Genomic DNA, 17350 nt, shown 5'->3' with positions numbered 1-17350 from the left:
GATCTGTGTTTCCCCTGGGATCAGGAGGAGCTGGATGAGGACAAGAACTGCTGGAGACACAGAGGGGTTGGGAAGGGGCAGCTCCTGCTGCTCCAGGCACAGACAGAGCTTTCTCTGCCCTCTGATTACCCAGGCAGTCAGGGATTAAATACCCCGGGGAATGAATTGATCTTTGAGGGTTTGATCCTCCAAATGAAGGGTTTTAGAGAGATCACAGCTCTCTGCTGCTCCTTCCATGCCCCAGCCTCTAACAGAGGAGGGAGCATCACAGGCCTGATTAACTCCCAGCAAAGGACAAGCTGACAAAAAGCCAAACCCGAATCTACTGTAACCTCTTAAAATCTTTATTAATTTTTTTTTATCCTCTTTTTTTTTTTTTTTTAACTTCTTTTTTAAATTCAATTAGCACATGCATAAAGTGTCAACAGTTTGGGGGTTAAGATGACATTTCTTGAACAAATGTAGTCACAAGCCTCGGGTCGATGCAGGTTTCCCCTCTGCCCTGTACAGAAGGAAGCTCCACGTCGTCCCTGCCCTTCCCATCCTCGTGTCACCACAGGCAGAACCCACAACACTGGGGACAAATACACTTGTTCACACGTAGCAACTGGGTAGGGGAGATAGATACGGGCAGCAACATCTACTCACACCTACTGACTAAGTGCACATGGTTAAAAGAGCCCACCAGACAGGGAATAATCTCCTTCCTCAACTCAGCTTTGGAACAACGGGGATCTTACAGAAAAAAAAAAAAATATATGGGAATCTTACATCTTGTCATGGCCTGCAGTGGGTGACCCTCCCTTGGGAAGGTGCCTGTCTCCTGTCAGCTCCTTCTACCAGGTGGCAAATCTAAGGAGACAGAGAAGTTCTTCTGCTGGGATTTAAAAAATGAGCCTTTTGCAGGAGCATTGCTGTTCCTGTGCCCCTCTGTGCCACCCCTGCAGAGCTGGAGTGACCATCCAACCTCCACAAAGAGCAGCCCAAGCCCTGGCTCTGGGCTCTCTGTGTGATCAGGTGCTGCCAAAAGGGGAGAAAACTGATTTTAAAATGCTCACCAGTGCTGTGTTTTGGGAGGGTTGGTGCCCCCTGTGCTCCAGGAGGACTCCAGAGCTCAGAGTTTGTGCAGCGCAGAGGGATCTGGGTGTCTGAGGTGCCTTGATCTGCAGGGCACAGGAGATGATCCTCACCTGCCTTCAATTCCCTCCAAAACAACCCTCCTACAGCACCTGGCCTCACCCAGAGGTGTTTGGGCTCCTGCTGGCTCAAAAGAGGATGGAAAACTGGACTGAGATGGCTCCTGTCCTGCTGCAGCAGCTGGAATTGTCCCTGCAGCCCTGGGCTGGGACAGCAGGAGGAGGAGGAGGAGGAAGGCTCTCCTGAATGCTTTCCCCATGACAGCAGCAGCCCACAGCATTTACATGTCCCTCAGCAAAGTGGTGACAGGGTTTGTCCCCTCCCCACACCTCCCCTGTCCTCTGGGGACTCTTCCCACAGCTCCAGGTTGGTGCAGCAGCTTTCCTTGGGCTGGCCAAGACTGGAGTGAAAGCTGCTCCCCCAGGCCCCTCCTGTGGGAGGAGGGATCTCTGAGGATCCCAAAGGATCCCGGGGGGTCTGGGCAGCTCCAGGATCCCAGCCCAGGTGAGCTGTGCCCATTCCCAGAGCACAGCAACACCTCCCACCCCAGGAGGCACTGCCAGAGGCACCTCCAGGAAAGGCACTTGTGTCATCAGGAGCTGCCCTGGCCCCGGGGGGGTTCCCAGCAGGAATTCTGGAGCCAAGCCCTCTGTGGGACAGGGCACAGCTGGGAGCAGAGGGGAGGAAGGTGCCAGCACAGCTCAGCATCATCCCCAAACTCACACCCCGCTTCAGATCCCCCCAACAAGTCAGGCAGCCCCAAAATTAAGGAAGTCTATGAAGGTGAGAAGCCATCAGCCCCAAGGGGTCATGAAAATGCATTTTGAAGAAAAGAGGGGTTTAATTTGTGGGGATTTGAGCAGGTTGGGTGGGACTTGGGGCAAGCTGGTCTCGTGGAATGTGTCCCTGCCCATGGCAGGGGGTGAAACCAGACTGGAAACCCAAACAATTCTGGGATTCTTTGATTTACTTTCTTTACCTGATCTGCTCTGACCTGAGACAAAAAAAAAAAAAAAAAAGAAAAAAAAAATAAACAACTACCAGAAAGAGCAGCCCCATTTGTGGAAAACTGGCCAGAACTACAGACAGAGCTGAAACACCTCAATGTAAAATGAAATTTGGAGGGAGAGCAGCATGGGGGGAGTTGATGGTCATGGTTGTGATTTTTGGAGACCTGGCAAGGCCCTGCCAAAACTGGATTGTCTCTGGCTCCAAGTGCCCTCTTCCTTTTTAACACAAGACTTTTGTGATTTTTTTTCCATGGCAAGAAGAGATTTTCCCTGCAGTCAGCATCAGGATTGCACCATTAAGAGGTGAGAATCAATGGGGTTTGAAACACTTGAGCTGGGGAGGGGCTCCAGGGACAAAAGCACCTCGTGTAGTGGCAGGAGACCCTCTCCTTGCTGCACTGGGAGTGATGCGATTATTGCTTTTCCTTAAACGCCATTTCCCTGGGATTTTTGGAGGCGGTTCTGGTGGCACCTGCTTTGTTCTGTCGCTGATTGACTGGGAAGTGTTGCTGTGCCTGACCTTCCCTCGAGGTCTGAGGGAAGGAAAGGGAACCGTTTATCCTTCTGGAAATCACATGCGAGTTGTTTGTTTGCTTTTTAGTTTTATGGGTGTTTTTTGTTTTTTTTTTTTTTCTTTGTTTGCCTATTTTTAGATTTATGTGGGGTTTTTTTAAGTTTTATTTTTAGATTTCTCAACAGAGCCACTCCAAATCAAAGGGTAAATTTTAAACTGTCCACACTAATGGTTTACTCACTACAGTCTGTGGATTGTGAATGATCCAGAGGAGCTGCTGCCTTTTAACTATTGAAATACAGCAGAAATAGCTGCCAGTTAACATCCTTCCCTCTCAGGTGTCTATTTTGAGCACATTTTATCTTTATTCTATTTGAGGGTCAACACCAAACCCAAGGGGGAGCAAAAGCAGCTGCCCTGGCTGCTGGGGGACGCTTTGGGGCTGTGACCCACCAGCACAGACCCCCAAGGAGGGATGAGGGAGAATTAAAAATGCCCTGTGGGCACCTCCACCATTCCCTGGCTGCACACAAGGTCATGAACCTCCCATGGCAAAGCCTCTCTGACCTGAATTTCTCCATCCTCACCTCCAGAAAGCTTTCCCTGAGACCTGACTCAGCTCCTTCCTGCCCACAGCTCAATCCCACACTGACCTGGAGGACACATTGATCCCCCTCACTGCCCTTGGTGGCTTTGCACAGGGTTTGACCTGGCTGAGGTTTCCCCCTGTGCAGGCTGATGTGAGCATAACCAACCTAAAATGCTGGGCTGGTTTTCTTTCTGCTTCATTTTCTCCTCTCTCTGCACTCTTAACCTTGTACAGAACCCAGTGCTGGAATTACCACTGAGCTGAAAATTCCCCCCAGGGCCAGCCCAGTCCCCTGGCATTACCACAGTGGGGGAAAATGTGCAGGGAAAGGCTCCTTTCACACATTTTTGGGCTCACAACAACCAGCAAGAGCTTTAATCCTGTTCCTGGGAGGAGTGAGAGGCCAGAGTCATCTGTGGGAAGATCGCTTCTGGGAGATGTCCAGGGAAGGTGGGTGCTGTGGTGGCCTCAGGGTCCTGTCAGTAATTCAGACACCGATTTGGGCAATGTCACATCAGCTCTGCCTTCAGGGGACATTCCCATGCAGCTCTTGTCTGGGGATTTCCCTCAGCCTTTGCTGCAGGCTCTGCCTCAGCCTGGTGGCACCCCCAGGATGGTGTCCTTGTCCTCCCTTGGGGACATCCCATTGTCCCACCCCACCTGGGCACAGCTCTGGAGGCTTTGGAGCAAACACTTCCTCCCTGAAGTTCTTAACTCTGGGGTTTGGTTTGGTTTTTTTCATTCCCTCCACCAGCAAAATCCAGGCACATTTTTCACCTAGAGAAGGTGAAGCTTGAGGGAGTGAGCCTAGAAAACCTGGGATTTGTCCAAGAAAAATCAGACTCACATACAAAAACCCCAAACCCTTTGATTCTCAAAAGGATTGAACTACTTCAAAGCCCAACTTTGGGCTGTGTCTGGAGGAGGAGGTTTTCCAGAGGCTGTCATAGGAATTGCTGGTGGCCAGGTGGCTGCAGTGGAGCTCCCAGGACCATTCCCACCCCATCCCTGCTCATCCCAGTGAGCACAGCTGTGTGGGGGCTGGGAAAGAACCCCCCAAGGGCACAGGGACCCCTTCAGGGACAAACCCAGCATGGCTTGGCTCTCCTGGGCTTGGCTCAGGCACTTCTGCGAGGGGGGTGAGGGGCAGGAGAGCCCCCAGTGCTGTCACCAGCACGGGGACGTGGTTGTGGTGCTGTTCAGGGGTCACCTAAGGAAGGGACAACAGCCCTGGAGGTGCTGCTGCCCAGTCGAGAGGAAAATCAATGGGTGAGTGAGCATTTGAGGCTTCTAAAGTGCAGTGCAGGTTACATGGTCTTTGCTGTAGACTGTAAACTCCTCAGGACAGACTCCTTGCCCTTACTTTTATTTTATTTTATTTTTTTTTTTAATCTGTAAAGTGACATTCCAGCTGAGAAAACCTTACCTCTAAATAATAACTACTACTACTACTACAGGAAAAAAAACAAGAATCTCAGTGAAAGGACCAGCCTGTGCTCCCCTTTGCCAGCATCTCCCAGCATGGGGAGTGCTTCCCATGGCCATCCAAGCTCCATCCACAAGGAAGTGGCCCAGAGCTCCTGCCAGATGTGCACCTCTGGAATGGACCCTCCAAAATGCCACCTCCAGTGCTACAACCTGTCAGCAAAAACTTCCATTTGTCATTAAAGCTGAGGTGTTAAATCAGGCTCAGGGGAGTCTGCAAAGCTTCTGGTGTCTGAAAAGGGAGAGAGAGATGGAAAAGTTGCTGGGAGGAAATTTGAGGGCTCTTCTGTGGAAAGAGCTCTCTGAAGAAGCCAAGTTCAGCCTTAAGTTTGTCACTGGAGTAAAAGCTTTCCCAAGAGGAAACAGCTACAAAAGCAGGAGCTCCAGTGGGATGGGATGATTGCTCCTCTCTAGGTCTCTTCCCTGGGTGGGAAATAATGGGTGGGAAACTGCCCAATCCATCCTTCCTTCAGGATCCTTTCAGAGCCACCAGCAGCACCAGCCAGCTCCAGGGGTCACTCCAAACCAGGGAGACACGGAGTGCAGTGCCAGGAGTGCACACTGCAGGACTTGCAGCAACCTGAGCAGGACCAGCCTTCACCCCTGCTGTACAAAATCCCTTTTCAGATGAACCTGGGACATCCAAGAAGTTCCTGATGGATCTTCCTCTAATATCTCCAAGGAGAACCAAAATGGTTCATTCACTGTTCCACTGACTCCAGCCCAATCCATTTGTATGGACACTGGATATTTCCTCCCTCCTCGTTGACAGCCATATTTATTATTTTTAATCTATGCCCATAAATTGGCAAGTAGGGAGAAGCAGATAAAATGGAGAAAGGAACTCTCAGGAGATCAGTTGGACTCATTAAACGTTTGGCACTCTGTGATTATCCTTTGGCAATGAAATGCCACTGCTATATTTTAGCAGGGAACACGATACCTTAATGTACAGGAGAATCTCCTCAGCCCAATTCTGGCACTCCTGAGAGGGGAGAAATTCAATCATCTGTGACCTGGATTGCATTTTTTTTAATGTCTGCCGAGCTAGATAAAATATTTAAATATTCACTTTTATATCAGCCCACATGAGGGTTTGAGCATTTCAGGTTGTGTAACACAGCATGGCCTACTTTGGGGAGAATGTACAGAAATAGGCACATATGTACAAAATACTGAGTTGTGCAGCATGTGGGGCAGACAGACAGTGTTAATTAGTGTGGCACAATCCCAGCAGCTCCAGCCTGGAGCAGCCAAGGAATTGGTGTCACTTCTGTTGGATTTTAAAGGTCACCTGAGCAAAAAACGGGTGAATCTGCCTCAAATAAAGGTGGTCAAGCATGGCTGAGTCCCTCGAGGGAAGGCACTGAGGATGGGAATGGGGCTCTCAGTGCCACCATGTGGCATTAATGCTCCAGCTTTGGAGATCCTGGAGGTCTTTTCCCACCTGAAGGATTCCTGCTGCTTGTCTGCCTTGGGAGGAGCTGGGAGTGCCATGGTCAGACCAGGAATGGGTGTCCAAACCCACCCTGAGGTTAATTCTCCACCAGAATCCTCTCTAGGATGAGGATGAGGGATCCCATCCCTGCTACCATGACAGTTTAAGGGTTTCCATGGCAGTTCTGGTCCCTGGAAGGGGAGGATGGTGATGTTTGCAGCCTGCTGGGAGGTCATGGTGCTGCTGGCTGGCTCTGCAGTTGAGAATGTGCACTGGGTTTGTGTTCTCAGGGGATTTCCTGCAGCAGAACAGGATGGGTGACTGGGATTGCTGGGATGCACAATGGGTACATGGTGTGAGGACATAAAGATGTGAGGAAATGGGGGTGAGCCCTTCCTGCCCTCCCTGGGGCTGCCAGCTGTGCATCTGCTCTGCAGATGTGGCCTGTGCAGTGACTTAAATGACCTTTGGGGTCCCTTCCAACCTCCCTGTGATTGTCAAGCACTCTGCCATGCAATGGCACCAATGCTGCCAGTGCCAGCACAGGTGCTGTGAGGTGACAGGGCAGTGACAGGCCCCAGGGACAGCCCTGACCTGCCCCACACACCCCTGGAGCCCTGTCCCCATTACCACGGCCCCATGTGACACACACACAAAGCAACTGGTGCATGAAAAGAAGGGACTTGATCTTTTAGGGGCACTGGGCTGTTCTCCAGCTCCCACCAGGACTGGCTCAGCTTTGCAGAACTGGGACAGTCACAGAGCCAAGGGATGAGCCAGCCCCAAGTGTCCCTGAGTCCTTTCCTGGGGCCACTGGGACTCCTCAGCTCTGCTGGGTCCTCACAGTGACTCTGCTGGGTCCCCTCAACCTCTGCAGCAGGTAAGAGCAGCTCCACCAGCCCCTGCTGTTTTCTGTCTCTCACAAAGGGTTATTACTCCTCCTAAATCACCCAAATAAACCAAATTTCTCTACACTTACAGTTTTGTGATTGTATCTACATTAATAACACTCCACCTTAAATGTCTCCCTGAATTTTTACACCATTTCCTTCTGAACCTGCTCCAGGCCAAACACCAGCTGCCTTCCCAAGGAAAGCACATCCTGGGAATAGCAAGGGCTCTCTGTAAAAAACTCTTGCAGCCCTTTCTCTACATCTCAGAGGGTTGACATCAGAATCAAGAGTTCTCTCAGCGAGCATCAGGAATTTCCTGGCTACCTGCAGAGTATGGTCATTCCTCTGGTCACTCCTGCTCCTTAGGTTTTGCAGATAAATTATTCCATGTATCCTGTTGTTCCTGTCCTTCTTGCCTTGCCCTCTCCCACATCCCAAATCCATTCTACATCCCAAATTCTGCACCCCTGCTCAGGCCCACTGAGCACCACAGATCCCAACCCGGCTGTGGAGGTGTGGAAAGTGTCACATCCAAGGGACAAGAGACCATTTTGTGCCACTCAGGAGAAAGGGAGAGCTCCTGGGGGCATTTCCCAGCAGCTGGGCAGAGGATTCACCACATCTGGCCATGAGGGGTTGGTCACTGGGGGAAAAATGAGCAGATGTTTGGGACATTGCTCAACACCAGCATTTCCCAGGAAATCAGCAACTTGGTCTAGTGGAACGTGTCCCTGCCCTTGGCAAGGAGTTGGAATGAGATGCTCTTTAAGATCCCTTTTATCCCCAAGCCATTCTAGGATTCTGTGAATTTAAGGATCAACATTTGGGTCTCAGAAATATCTTCCCACCTCTTTTACAGGTCTGGCTGCTTCTACATGGTCAAAGTACTGTTGAAGCTGGTCTGTTTTCCACAGGTGGGGAACTTCTCCCAGCTCTCTGCAGGTTTTCACACCTGCCTGGGATATTTCCAGTATTTCTCACCCCTTTGCTCTGCCTTTCTCTGTTCCTCCTCCCTTCGTAGCTCTGTAAAAAGTCTTCCATGGATCACACTCTGTTTTGATGGGAAAACAGGTTATTTTCAGTGCTGGAATAGGGGCCTCCAGCTCCTCCATCAGTGTCCAAATGTGGGACAGGGATCAGGTGGAGCAGGATCAGGAAGGGGGAATCAGTGCCTGGGTCTGAGCTGATCTCAACTGTCCAGGCACAGCTTGTGGGGCTGCAAAGTGCAAGTTGAGAGTTTACCTGAAAGCAGCAGATTGCCTGATTCACCTTTTTTTTCTCAAATAACACTGGAAGGGTGTCACACTAAGGCCAGGGAGAGCTGGGCTTGGGGAAGCTCCCTGGACACCTCTACTCCTTTGCTGGAAAAGGCAGGACAAGCCTAGACAAGGCTGTGTCTCCCTGCCAGCCTTGCCTTCCCCTTTTTGCTCCTAGAAAAGCAGCTCTGAGGGTGGATACAGGCAAAGGTCACCAACACCTTGGGCTGCTCATGGAAGGTGTCCCAGTTCTAGCTGGACTAAATGGGCTTTAAAGGTGCCTTCCAACCCAAAGCTTTCCATGATTTTCCAGGGAGCAACAACACAATGCTGTTACTCCGTAGGGAAGGGGACTCCTGCCCACACACACAGCCTTTGGAGCTGCCTGACCCCAAAACCACCAGCAGCAGAGTGTCCCCAAGCCCACAGGGCCACCCCTGTGCTCCAGTGGTGGCACCAGCTGTGCAAACAAGGCCTCTTCTCCAGGAGCTTCTCGTTATCACAATTAACATTTAGCTGAAAAAGCACTGCTGCCTCTGGGGCTCCCTTCTCAGGGCCGGTCTCGGGTCTTGCTCCAGGTGTAAATCTGGAGTAATCCCATTAACCTGCCTTCAGAGAATTCTGGAACTCATTAACTGTGAAGGTGCTGCTAATTTCTGATCTCACTGCCTCCGAGGTGTATCCTACCAGTGCTGCTGCTGCCCGAAGGGGGTTGTTTTTTTTTTTTTTGACATAGTGTAAAAGCAAAAGCTCCTGAGCGCCCGCCCCGCCGGCAGCGACGTTGGGGAAGGTGCCTATACACACCTGGAAAGCTCCGAGCCAGCCCAGCCCAGCCCAGCCCAGCCCAGCCCGGGGCCCCTCAGTCCGACCACTCGTTTTCATCCAGCTCGGAGTCGTCGTCGGACTCGCTGTACTCCACCGCGATCCGGCGCGACAGGATGGTGGCCACGTCATTGCCCACCGGCTCTTTTTTGGCCTCTTGTTCCCACTGCTCTTGGACTTTCCGGAGCTGGATTCCTGCAGGAAAAGGGGAGGAAAGGTTTTAGAGGGAGTGCAGTTCATGTGCAACATCCCACTCCCAGTTATAAAGTGTTGGTGATGACAAATTATACCCCTATTATAATAGGGATAGTCCTATCCCTATCATATGGGATAATAGGATAGGACTGGTGGGACAAGAAGGAATGGCTGAGTAGGCTCAGATTGGATGTCAGGAAGAAATTCTTCCCTGTGAGGGTGGGCAGGTCCTGGCAAAGGTTCCCAGAGAAGCTGTGGCTGCCCCTGGATCCATGGAAGTGTCCAAGGCCAGGCTGGACATTGGGGCTTGGAGCAATGGGATGGTGGAAGTGTCCCTGCCATGGCTAGGGTGGAATGGGATGAGCTTTAAGGTCCTTTCCAACCTGAACCATTCTAGGATTTTATGAATATGTACAATTACAAAGCTCCTCCTTTGCTTCCACTCAGCCTGAAGATATTGAACCTTCTGCAAGGTTCAATTTCCCATTTGACCTGGAGATTTGCAGGAAAGGGAAATGCGAGAGACCTCAGAGCACATCACCCACAACGGCCTGGGAGAAAGCCACATTCCTGAGAGGGGCCAGCAATCCATGAGGCTCCATTCCACCTCCAGCTATGGATCCCCCACCTGTGCACTGAATTTATTCCCCCTGCGAGGTCTCACTATGCTCACCCATCACCTGGCTCACCTCGCCCTCAGTGTCACCAGTGCCACTACCCAACTCTACAGCGCTGGATCCCCGCAGCCACTCACTCCTCATTCCTCCCTCACTCCTCACTCACTTGTCCCTCACTCCTCACTCATTGCTCAATCCCTCATTCCCTCCTCCCTCCCTCCCTCCCTCCCTCCCTCACTCCTCACTCATTCCCTCACTCCTCAGTCATTCACTCCTCCCTCCTCTCTCATTCCTTCACTCCCTCCTTTACCCTCTCCCTCACTCAGTCCCTCCCTTCCTCCTCACTCACTCCTCACCACTCACTCACTCCCTACTCCTCACTCACTCCCTCTCTCCCTCAGTCCTCACTCCTCCCTCACTCCCTCCTCACTCACTCCTCACTCCCTTCCCTTCCTCACTCCCTCACTCCTCACTCATTCCCTCCCTCCTCACTCACTCCTCCATCCCTCACTCACTCCTCACTCATTCCCTCCCTCCCTACTCCTCCCTCACTCTTCCCTCCTTCACTCCCTCACTCCCTCCTCACTCATTCCCTCATTCCCTCACTCCTCACTCCCTTCCCTCACTCCTCTCTCCCTCCCTACTCCTCCCTCCCTCACTTACTCCTCAGTCACTCATTCCCTCCCTCATTCCCTCACTCCTCACTCATTCCCTCCCTCCCTCGCTCAATCCCTCACTCACTCCTCTCTCACGCCTTCACTCCCTCCCTCCCTCATTCCCTCCCTCATTCCCTCCCTCATTCCCTCACTCCCTCATTTCCTCCCTCACTCCTCACTCATTTCCTCCATCCCTCCCTCCCTCCCTCTCCCCCTGTGTGGCTCACCCCTCCTGATGGCCGCCAGCAGGTCGCTCCGGGCGTCGCTCATGGGCATCAGCGGGATCTGCGGTTTGCGGGGCTCGGCGGCGGGGGCGGGCGGCGAGGCGGAGTGCGCGGGCGAGGCCGACACGGCCGGGGGCCCGGGCGGCGGCGGCGGCGGCGCCACCGGGGGGCCCATGGGGCCGCTCTGCGGCGGGGACGCCGAGTAGGGCCCCGGGGGAGCCGGGGGAGGTGACGGGGCGTAGGACGGGGCCGCGGCCGAGCCGGGGGCCAGCGCGGGGGGAGCCGAGATGGGGCTGTCGAAGGCGGTCTGCGCCGACGGGATGACGGGCGGCGGCGGCGGCGGGGCCGGCGGCACGAAGTACTCGGCCATGGGCACCGGCTGAGGGCTGTAACGGGGGTACAGGGGTCAGTCCGGGGATGGGGTGAGGCAGAACCACCAGGACCCACAGGGATCAGCCAGTACAACTCCAGGCCCTGTACAGGGTCATCCCAAACAATCCCACCCTGTGCATCCCTGAGAGCTCTGTCCGAACGCTCCCGGAGCTCTGGCAGGTTTGGTGCTGTCCCATCCTCTGGGGGCCTGCTCAATGCCCCGCCACCCTCTGAGGGAAGGATCTTATCCTGATATCCAAGCTAAATCTCCTCTGACACAGCTTTAGGCCATTCCCTCAGGTCCTGTCACTGGTCACCACAAAGAAGAGATCAGCACCTGCCCCTCTGCTCCCCCTCAAGAGTTCGTGGACTGCAATGATGTCTCTCCTCAGCCTCCTCTTCTCCAGCTGAACACGCCAAATGCCCCAAACCACTCCTCACATGGCTTCTCCTCAAAGCCCTTCACCATCTTCATGGCCTCCTTTGGACACTCTCTAATATCTCAAAGACTTTTTTATGGTGTAGTGCCCAAAACTGCCCCAAATATTGACAGTGAGGCCGCTCCAGTGCAGATCAGAGCAGGACAACCTGCCTTTCCTGGCTGCTGATGGTGGGCCTGATCCTCTCTGGGGCACACCTGGCCCTCCTGGCTGAAGGAATGGCATCCATCATCCATCCCAGCACCCAACTGGTTTCCTTCTGGTTTGGTTTGCTCTGAACCCCAGTGAAAGCTCTGCCTCAGGGTCAGCATGGTGCTGGAATGGGCTGTGGGTCATGCAGTGGTGGAAAGCAGACAACACCCCGGTGGAAAACCCTCTATCCACCCTGCCCCCTTATCTGGCGTGACCCCAAAAGTGCTCCTGAACCCAACTGGCTCCCTTCTGGCTTGGTTTGCTCTGAACCCCAGTGAAAGCTCTGTCCCAGGGTCAGCATGGTGCTGGAGGTCTGCTGGTGGGACAGGCTGTGGGCTACGGGCTATGTAGTACCAGCAGGCAACGCCCCGGTGGAAAACCTTCCATCCACCCTGCCCCCTTATTTGGCAAGACCCCAAAAGTCCTCCTGACTGACTTGGCCTCGAGTCTGACCACCAATTTTGGACCATGAAAGCTGCAGAGGAGGTTTAGGTTCAATATCATGTAAAGACCCTTCCTCGCTCCATCATCCCAGAAACAGGAGTCAGACCCTCCCCGATCCTCCCTCCTCTCTCACACCCACCCCTCCAGTCCAGCAGTGAGCAAGGCTGAAGCTTTACCCGTAATCCTTGACGAGGTGTGGCCGGGGCCCGTTGAGCACGGCCTCAGGGGGCGGCGGGGCGTGGGGCTGCTGCAGGCGGGTCAGGCTGTTCTGCCGGCTGCCCGCGGCCGGCCTGAACACATGCTCCGGGGGGTTGGGGGCTGCCAGAACCCCCTCCTTGTGCTCCTGGGCCGGGGCCAGGTGAGCTGCCGGGGCCAGCAGCTGAGCTGGGTGGTTGGGGCTGGCCGGGTACGAGTGGTCGGCGGCGTCCGATGCGTAGGATCTGCAGCACAGGAAAACCTTGTTGTTGTACTATTCCTCCTGTGCATGCACACGGAGGGGTGTGGGAGTGTTTTGGGGTTGGGACAACAAAACAAAGAGAGGCCACGGAAATATCGATGTACAAGACAGCAGAGTCAGAGCAGAGAGGAGGACACAACAGAGCTGAACAACTCTTTGCCTTTAGCTGTGAAACAGAAAATGCTCCGGTTTTATCCCAATGCCAAGGCTCCTCCTGAGGTCCAGGGTGACACCCTGGGGACACCAGCTATCCATGAATATACACAGACCTAGAGCTGAGCACCCCGACCCCGCTGTGGGCGACACGTCCCCTGCAACGACGGAGAGGAAGAGCAAAGCAAAGGAGAGCCGTGAGCTGAAGGTGTAGGAGGTAGAACCTGCCTATTATCTGGGGACAGTGATCCTTCCGATGACGCCATGTGATAGGGGGATGGTGAGAACCTGTTATCCGGCCGGAACTCTTTATCATACGCCATCATGTTCCACTCCAGGCGCCGGTTGCGGGCTTTCCTCACTTTCTTCACCTCCCGGGTGGAGTCCTCCACCAGCCGCTGCTCCTGTGGGGAACACAAAGTCCTCCTCCAGCCCTGGGAACAGTCCCTAGGGAGCATCAACCAGCCCTGTGAGATGCACCAGGAGGAGGATGTCCCCAGATCCCGAGCACCTCCAGCTCCAGCCCCCTTGTTGCCCACCAGCCCTCACCCACCTTCTGCCTGCGCTTCTCCTTCCTCTTGTCCTCGGTCGCCTGCAGCATCTTCTCCTTCCACAAGTTGAAGAAGTAGGAGGGGTCGGTGTAGAATTTGAGGCCGTCCTTCTTGTCATCCCTGGGGGTTTGGGAAAGGGGGAGAGAGAGGGTTATCAGCCACAGGAGAAGACCCTCTGTTCTCCTTCCCAAGGGCTTTGGTATGGTCGTGCCCTTGAGCTGTTGCCCCACCACAAACACATCCAACACGGTGGTCACCACCTGCAGGGTGTGGGCACACATTCCAAGCATCCCATGCAAGGTGGGTGGCATGTTGGAACCCTGGGCACTGGAAATTTTAGGCTTTCTGTGCTGACAGGCACTGACCCTCAAGGAAACACCACATTTGACATGAGGCCGTGGAACAGGCCTCCAAACTTGAGTGACAGCACTGGGACTCTGGGTGTGTAGTTTGAATAGAAGTGTGTGAAATCACAGGGTGAAAAATTTAGAGTTTAAGGGTTTAGAATATAGTAATATATATATATAGGGAAGATGGAGGATTTGGGGCATAGGCTGAGTTCTTCTTTCACCTTCTTCTTCATGGCTTTGGGTGAAGGGCCCTTCTAGGGCCCTGTACCTGTAGGGCCCTGTCCCTGTAGGGTGTCGTTCCTGTAGGGCCCCATACCTGTAGGGCCCTGTAGCTGTAGGGCCCCGCCCCTGTAGGATCCCGTACCTGTAGTGTCATACCTGTAGGGCCCTGTCCCTGTAAGGCTCCATACCTGTAGGACCCCATCCCTATAGAGCCCCATACCTGTAGGACCCCATACCTGTAGGGCCCCATCCCTGTAGAGCCTTGTCCCTGTAGGGCCCCACACCTGTAGAGCCTCACACCTTTAGGGCCCTGTCCCTTTAGGGCCCCGTCATTTTAGGGCCTCATCCCTGTAGGGCCCTGTCCTGTACAGCCCCATACCTGTAGGGCCCCGTACCTGTAGGGCCCCGTCCCTTTAGGGCCCCATCCCTTTAGGGCCCCGTCCCTGTAGGGCCCTGTCCCTTTCTGGCCCCGTACCTGTAGGGTGTGAGGATGTTGAGCGGAGGGGGTTTGTCGCAGCGCTGGTACATCTCCATCACCGGGTTGGGGATGGAGTTGCGGGACACCACCTGCTGGTTCTGCACCGTGGAGCTCTTGAAGGCTTTCCTCATGTTGATGTCCTGCAGTGACACTGGGGGGGCACAGGAAGGACAGGGGATGCAGGGGTGGCCTCAGCATGGCTGGGGTCTTGTCCCCAGAGCACAGCTGGACATCACCCCAAACCAGCCCCTCCTCACCTTCCTCCACGGTGGAGTCCAGCTGCGTCACCTTGATGACCAGCAGGTCCACCCTCTCCTGCAGCGAGTTCATCCTCATGTAGAAGCTGTTGGCTTCGTTGAACAGCTCTCCAAAGATGTCCTCTGCGTGCCTGCCTGCCAGGGGACACCACGCCTGTCACCATGGCAGGTGGCTCCCCCAGCTCAGCCCAGCCCCTGGGACACCCCCCACCCCACTGGCTCCTTGGGGTGCTCTCCTCAGCCTGGATTTCTGGGAGCTGAGCCCTATTCTCTCCTAAAGTGCTGCAGGGAGCCCGAAGGAGCCTCTATTTCCAGTGAGAGCAGCAGCCACAGGAGCACAGAACATTCACAGTGCCCCAAAAAGCCCTTGGATCCATTAGGACAGATCAGCCATAAAAATGACCATCACACAACCCTAGGGAAATTCAGCCAAGAGCAGGGCAGTGGGGACAGTGCCACAGTAGGGAGAATCTGCAATTTCTTCCACTTTATCAGTGCTTTTCCTGCATCTCTCAGTGCATCCCTACAACAGCTTATTGATTTAGGGTTATTTATTTAAGATTATTTAGCTTTTTATTAGGGTTATTCCTATAACAGAGCTGAGCGAGGTGTCTGGCAAAGCACTGCTGATACCTGTAGGTTACAGCACCCATCCCACCCCACCCCATCCCATCCCCACAGATCCTCAGGGTTTCCTCCAGCCCCACCTATCAAACAGCTCTCAAGATCAGGGCACTTTCAAAACCTCCTCAGAGCATTCACCAGCTTGGTCATATTTGATTCCCTTCTCCCCTGGACTAGCAAACCTGAGCAGATGTGGGTGCTGCTCGTGTGAGCCACTGCATTTCCAGCAGCTCCCTAAATCCTGGGTTTATTTTTCTGGGAGTATTTTAGAGCAGAATCTACTTTTAGAGGTGTGTGAAAGAGGAGGAGCCCTAAATAGCTTCTCTCTCTATTTTAAGTGGATATTCAGCATGAAATAGGTTGCCCCTGTTAAAGCTTCACACTGGTGTGTGCAGTGCTCTCATCTGCCCCTTTTCTGCTGAGATCAGTCCCAGGGCTGGAAGACGGCTGAGGATTTAGACCTTTGATAGAGACCTCTCCTCCTCAAAAAGCTCTAACTTTAAAAGGAATGGCATGGAGTATTTTACATCTTCACCTGACCTTCCTATTTCTGGCCAAGTGGAGAAGCAAAGGGCTCCTGAAGGCTTTGTGTCCCCCACTGCACAGACCAGCTGTGAGAGGAAAATGGGTCTCAAAATGTCACCAAGTCCCCATTTTGAGCTTGGCCCTGAGCATCCTCCTATTTTCAACAAGCTGGATAATCCCCACTGAATTAGGGGTGGCTGCAGCCCACACGACTCCCACACAACCCATGTTTTGGTGTGTTTGGGACTGGTGGGAGTGACTGTGACATCCCATGGGCATCCAGTGCCATCCCAGTGCCATCCCAGTGTCATCCCAGTGCCATCCATTGTGGGCCTGATATTTCTGGCTCTGAGAGATTTTAGCCTGGTAGCAGCTGCTAACTTTTCCCAAGAAAAAAATCATCAAGAAAGTTTCTTCTCAAAACAATCTTGGCAAACAACTCTCCTTTCTCAAAACAATCTTTCTCCAGGTAATGTATGCCTGTTTCTCTGGTTTAACCAATGGGATCAGAGAGGTGTCGTTCCTATTCACCAACCATGTTAACTCTGTATGGCAACACCTTATAAAAAGTAGTAAAAATTAGACAATAAAGCCTTTTTTCTATGCTCTTTGCCTTCTGATATATTTGCAGTCTCTCATCTTTCTTTCATGTCTTACAGTGACAATCCATCGCAGTGCCATCCCACAGGTATCAAGTGCCATCCCAGTGCCATCCCAGTGCTATCCCAATGCCATCCCAGTCATATCCCAGTGCCATCTCAGTGCTGTCCCAGAGCCATCCCAGGGCCATCCCAGACCAGGGTCGCTGTTGGTGACTTACTGAGGCTGCCCAGCTGTTTGATGATAGCAGCCAGGGTGCTGTTGGTGACACACTCCAGCTCACTGGTCACCCCATCAGGCAGGGCCCCCCGGCACAGGTGCCGGGGCTCGATGTTCCTCTTCACCAGCGGCATGGTGAGCCTTCACACCTCTCCTGGGAAAAGGAGAAAGAAATGAAAACTGAAAATACGCAGCTTTTACCATTGGTCTGCTCCCCCGCCACTCCCTCAGGAGGTTCTTCCTGCCCACGCTGGGACATGGCAGGTACAGCAGGACTTTTCCAAGCAGGGGATGATGCTCTCAGGGTGTTGCAGAGCACACAGATGCCAGGCTGGAGGTGAGGACTTCGTCCCTACCTTGTGCCACCGTGTCCTTTCCCACTCCCTTCCCAGAGCTGTGCTCAACTCAGGAGCAAACTCCCCTGTGCTGCAGCCCTTCAGCTGGCCCCGAAAAGCCTCATCCAGCCCAAACAGAAGCAAGGAAGCGCTGGTAATGCCATTATTTCCAGCTCACTGCAGGCTCTCCAGGGTTTTATTTGTGCACACACTACGCTGAGACAAGCTGCTGTGGCCAGCTCATCCCAGCTCCCTGCGTGGCCCCACGGCATCCCTGGGTGTACCCAGAGCTCCT

At 53.5% G+C, this 17350-nt stretch overlaps 1 protein-coding gene across 1 annotated transcript; it reads right to left on the bottom strand.

Annotated features, from left to right (window-relative positions):
* Nucleotides 1-6629: 6629 nt before the first annotated feature.
* On the bottom strand, nt 6630-16854 carry LOC310917941 (actin-binding protein WASF3-like; the record flags this gene model as incomplete). The annotated part of the gene is made up of 8 exons (XM_083876581.1): nt 6630-9339; nt 10840-11222; nt 12461-12724; nt 13123-13298; nt 13448-13565; nt 14493-14646; nt 14753-14887; nt 16722-16854. 8 exons carry the CDS (start codon nt 16852-16854, stop codon nt 9182-9184), a joined length of 1521 nt encoding a protein of 506 aa, XP_083732707.1. The 3' UTR covers nt 6630-9181.
* Nucleotides 16855-17350: the final 496 nt, after the last annotated feature.

Source organism: Zosterops lateralis, assembly GCF_965231275.1.
Source record: "Zosterops lateralis genome assembly, chromosome: 21".
NCBI lineage: Eukaryota > Metazoa > Chordata > Aves > Passeriformes > Zosteropidae > Zosterops > Zosterops lateralis.
This window is presented reverse-complemented; position numbering and strand designations above follow the sequence as displayed.